Source organism: Pollicipes pollicipes, unplaced genomic scaffold (genome assembly GCF_011947565.3).
Source record: "Pollicipes pollicipes isolate AB1234 unplaced genomic scaffold, Ppol_2.1 Scaffold_6052;HRSCAF=7182_pilon_pilon_pilon, whole genome shotgun sequence".
Taxonomy (NCBI): domain Eukaryota; kingdom Metazoa; phylum Arthropoda; class Thecostraca; order Pollicipedomorpha; family Pollicipedidae; genus Pollicipes; species Pollicipes pollicipes.
The window spans coordinates 15,092,525-15,097,421 of record NW_023596805.1 but is presented as its reverse complement, the minus strand read 5'-3'; the positions used below and the strand labels follow the sequence as shown (position 1 = coordinate 15,097,421).

The 4,897-nt window shown below is 52.7% G+C and overlaps 1 protein-coding gene across 2 annotated transcripts; it reads right to left on the bottom strand.

The window, feature by feature from the left end:
- Positions 1-614: 614 nt before the first annotated feature.
- LOC119104624 (uncharacterized) lies at positions 615-4,897 on the bottom strand. 2 transcript variants are annotated; one of them, XM_037228341.1, is made up of 4 exons: positions 4,812-4,891; positions 3,275-3,411; positions 2,627-2,943; positions 615-1,721 (listed from the first exon to the last, which is right to left on the bottom strand). In XM_037228341.1, the coding sequence occupies exons 2-4, from the start codon at positions 3,395-3,397 to the stop codon at positions 1,448-1,450; spliced, it is 714 nt and encodes a 237-aa protein (XP_037084236.1). In that variant the 5' UTR covers positions 3,398-3,411; positions 4,812-4,891; the 3' UTR covers positions 615-1,447. The 2 variants fall into 2 exon arrangements, with proteins under 2 accessions (XP_037084236.1, XP_037084237.1); XM_037228342.1 differs by lacking the exon at positions 3,275-3,411 and having other exon boundaries at positions 4,812-4,897.

Below are 4,897 nucleotides of genomic sequence, written 5' to 3'. Positions count from 1 at the left end.
GCCAGACCTCTCTCGTCGCCCTGCCACGCTCCGTTCGACCCGGCCATTCTCCGCCGCCATGCTGTGGACCGTGCACCTGTTTCTCTGCGTCGCCGTCGCCGTCGGTGCCGGTGCCGGTGTCGGTGGCAGCACCGCCGCCGCCGCTGCCGCCGCCTGCCCCTCCGCCGGCATCTGGCACCAGTTCGCCGAACATTGCTACTGGCCGTCGACGTTCGCGGCTCCCTGGTCCTCGATGGCGGCGGCCTGCGACACGCTGTTCTCCGGCTCAGCGCCAGCGTCGGTGCACAGCCTGCTGGAGAACTCGTTTCTCGTCAGCGTTCTGGGGCACGACCGCGTGTGGCTAGGTCTGAGGCGCGACCAGGACGCGGCCAAATTTACTTGGGTGGACGGGTCGCCGCTGGACTTCGTGTACTGGGCGGATGACGAGCCCAAGGACGGTAACTGCGCAGTCCTTAACCAGGTGGTCAAGACGGGCGAGTGGGGCGCAGAGCCCTGCGATGGGGACCACTTGTTCATTTGCAAGATCGCCGCATCGAGAATTGCCCCAGTCGCCGTTGAGAAGCTACCCATCCCGGAACGTGTTACCGATGTGCTTGGCATATAATGGTGCAAAATGCTCTGGCTTTTAATGGACACCTTGCGGCCCGATTACGCAAACAATCATGCAGAAAATTTAAAGTACTGTCAGGTCTACAACGTTTTATTCCACTGACTTTGCCGAAACATTATGACGTGGTCAAAAACCGACCTAGAAACGCGTCGAGGAGCGCTAGTTCTGCCCCTTTCGCCGTGCTGACCTCTTAAAACGAGGTCTCAAGTTACCGGAGCAGGAACTTCAAACATGTAGCCCACGTGTAAGAGGACAATACATTTAGGGGACAAAAATGTGTTTATTATGCGGTGAACCGTTGGAGCATATCACGCTTATTCCGGGTCCTGGCGTATGTTACATATTGATCTACTGTCCTCACGCCACGGCATTTTTGTACCAGAGGAGGGCAAGTCTTCTGCGTACTTTGCGAGATCTCCACATGACTCAGAAATCTGGCTGCGTCGTGTTTGCTTGTTGCGCTGTCACAAGGCTACCTGAGTCCGTTTCCTGGCGGCGGACTATTGCTTGCGTCGATAAAGCACCGACGGCAGGCGGGCAGCGCTTTGTTACACGTACGTCCTCAACTCCCTGCACTAGAGCACTGCATTCGCTCTGTGCACCCCGTACGGGGTGTACCTGCACCTGTACCTGTACCTGTGCCTGTACCTGTGCATGTACCTGTACCTGTTGTATCCTCCTTTCTCCCGTCTTCTATCATTTTAACCAGACTGTCCCACACGTCACGTGATGGACAATCTGGTCCTCTGGATATTACATCACGCCAATAGAAGCCCTCGGCTCAGTGCACGACTGCGCGCCACGTCTGTACCAACAACAAGCGACGTAGTTCGCGCGTCAAGAACTCGTTGAAGATGTCGACGCATTGCTCATCCACTTGTACATGACGCTGCAGGCGCGGTGCGGCAGGATCGACGTCACGTCCACGACCCGCTCCAGCGCCGAGCCGGCGTAGGGGATCTCACAGGCGAACGTGAAGCCGAGGCGCTCGTAGATGCGCCGCGTGGTGCTGGACGTGCAGAAGCAGAGCGAAACGGGCGCGCCAGAGCGCGCGGCGCACTCCACCGACGAGCGGCGACACAGCTCCGACGCCACGCCCAGGCCGCAGTACCTGCCGGCATGAGAGCGTGGAATAGCGCTGGGGCGGGTTCCTGCGACGGTGGCGCCACCGCCGGGACTCTGAACAACGCAGAGTTCCTGCGACGATGGCGCCACCGCCGGCACTCTGGACAACGAGGGTCCTGCAACAGTGGATCCACCGCCGAAACTCTGAACAACGCGTGAAAAAGCTTTACAGATTCTGTGGGCGATTTCATTTGTTTCGCTGTGAGCAAAGGCACCGATTTTAAGTATGCATTTAGCCAGTTTTGACATTGCCTTTTTTGCATCATTTGACACTTTGTCACGAGGAATATTTGAGGACAGATGATATCGTAGTGAAAAATGTGCTTTGATAATATAGCTCTTACATGTTGTTATTAGCCTGAGCAGGGTCCAAAATAGCCATATTATCCACAGTGCTTTAAGGGAAGTGAGACAGCATATGCAATAGCGTTTAGTAATGGTATTTTGGTAGTATAAGACCACTGATGAGTTTGCATCAATCCAGATGTCATATACCGGCCTTTTGGAAATGCAGTCCTCCAGGTGGCGCAAACAGTCTATAGCAGTGGCAGGAATTATTATTCTTGCTAAACTTCACCGCCGGATGCGTGGGGATGTGAACTCACGCTGGGCTGGGGGTGCTGTTGGGATGGGAGGAAACAGATGTCTGCGTGCCCCAGTTTACAGCCATTTCCTTCTATCAGGGATTTACTTGTTCAACGATCTGCAGCAATTTACTTGCGAGTGCGGTTTCACGATCTTTTCGTTCAGCAGGTGTAAGCCTTCGACTTTCGTATGCAACTTAAATTGTATGCATGTTTTCCTCGGGTGGCACAATGATCCTAATCCTGACCTGTGTAAGGCGGTCCTGCCCCCCCCCCCCTCCCCGCCCCCGGCAACCTAGCTGCTCACCTGGGATCAACAACAAGCAGCACATTCTCAAAGACCGTCGGCACGTTCAGGCTCTCGAAGGGGTCAAAGCGCTGGCCAATCTCGTCGGCGAAGCTGCAGTAGGCGCGGCCGGTCTCGCTCTTCGTCTCGGACAGCCGCCAGCAGGGCTCTTCCTCGTCGACGCCGTAAACAGCGCACATGCTGGCGCCGATGACGCAGCCGGTGCCGGCGTCCAGCGCCAGACAGCTGCCGTCCCAGTGCCACTCGGGGAGCGAGGCACTCAGCCAGGCACGGTGGTCCTCGGGCGCGCCACCCGCGAGGCCAGACAGCACCGAGAACTGACCGCAGGAGGAACTGGGTTTAGCCACGTGGTCAGATGATGTCTCTCTGATTGTCGCAACGTGGAATTGTGTCCCCTGTTATGTTCTCTGTACAATAACCGTGTGTTAATTTTTTTATATTTCAAATGTAATTTTCTGTTCAGGTTGACCTCCATATTCCAATTTGCCGTCATCCCTCACAATCCTGATCTGTGGGGGGGGGGGGGGGTGCTGTGTCTGCTATATGTATATGTGCATACACATGTCTGCAATAAGTGAGTGGTAGTCTGCATATAGGTTTGTCACTATATGCCTGTAACAGCAAGTGGGTTGTTAAACAGAGCCTTACCATGGGTTCACGTGAAAAGAAACAGTTGACCATCATGTCAATGGTCTCGTCCAATCTGTCCCTGCTCAGTTTCACATACTCTATCGCTGGCCGATCCACACCGCTTGACAGTAAGAACGACATCCTGACTTGGAGCGCTGAAAGAAACGTAGAACACTGGTGGCGACAATGACAAATAGCGACCTTCTCCGGCAATCAAGGCGCCAATGGACCTTTTTTGTCATCAGTATAACTCAAATCTGTCACTAAAGCAAAGCTTCTTATGTCATATTCACGAGGTGTGGTATGTGAATGTCTCGGATCAAGTGGCCTGGAGGCTGTGTTCATGGAGCCCATCCGCGCGGGACAAACAGCATTGGTGCATTGCAGAAACGAGACACTTTTTACGTTTGTATTTGATGCGCATTGCTCTAGATTTGTTAAATTTTCACCGCGCACGCTGCACGAGAAACCGTTTGCCTCGCAGACGTCCTGGGGGCGTCAAAAACACCACCCTCCGATACAAAGGAAAGGTAATCAAAATGTATCAGGCAGACTTACAAAATTGTCAACACCTTTCAAGTGATCAGATCAACATAGTGTGAAATAGAGCAACTGTGGTTAGGTCGGATCATTGATCTTTCAAGTCATAAGCAAAGATTTGCGCGATGATTTTTAATTCCACATATCTAAATTTCCGGTTTCTGTTCCTACAGTCAATTATTTTGGTGCATTTTCACCAATTGGCTGGACTTTCTGACAACAAGGGTCGGCTATACCACACGAAGTTACATCCAACTGTCATAAAAGGTTATATGAGGCCGGCTTAGTGTTGGAACAACAAGGATTTCTGAGAGAGAAATCAATGCGTTCCTATGGAACAGAATGCAAATGTTGGAGTTCTCATGGATTTGCATGGTGGCGCTCGTGTATCAAATGTCGTGCTAAGCCACAAGCTCTTGGTTATTACAAGCCGGCTTAGGAAATAGGGAAAATCGTTCTTAAGCGTCGTCATCAGCTAAACGTTTCGGAAACGGCAGTATCCTATTGGTCAATATGTATATGCAGTAGCGACAAGGAGCCAGTCAGAAAGTTCGCTACACATCTAAGTTTTCATAACCACCACCAATGAAAACCCACTGGACTAGCGAGTGGTTTGCCCTGCCCGGGGTGCATGCAGTGCTCAAACTCACGGAGCGTAACATGTTTTTCATGTTGTTGTTTATGCACAAATGTAGTACAGACCTGCGCAAAAATTGCCTGTTTCATCAATAGTTCGGTCACAATGACTACGCGTCTTTTTGGTAAAGGCAGCAACTGTTCCAATGTTTGTTATGCAATACATGCACGCTGGATGTTATTGAATGCAAATTGCATGTTAAATTTCCGCTCAATGATAGAGCAAGCTCTGCACCCAAGCAGGGACTGTCGAGCTGAACGGACCCAGCGACATTGTTTGCATGGGGCGCTGCTGCCGTGCATTATTACCAAAGTCCGGCACGTGTCCCGACGCGCCATCCCTCCCCCCTCACCCCCACCCACACGCGGAGCAGCTTACCTTTGGCGAGCGTCGCGACGACGAGAGAGGCCCGCCTCACGCGCAGCAGGTTCTGTGGACGGACTCATCGATTGGCCAGCCAGGCG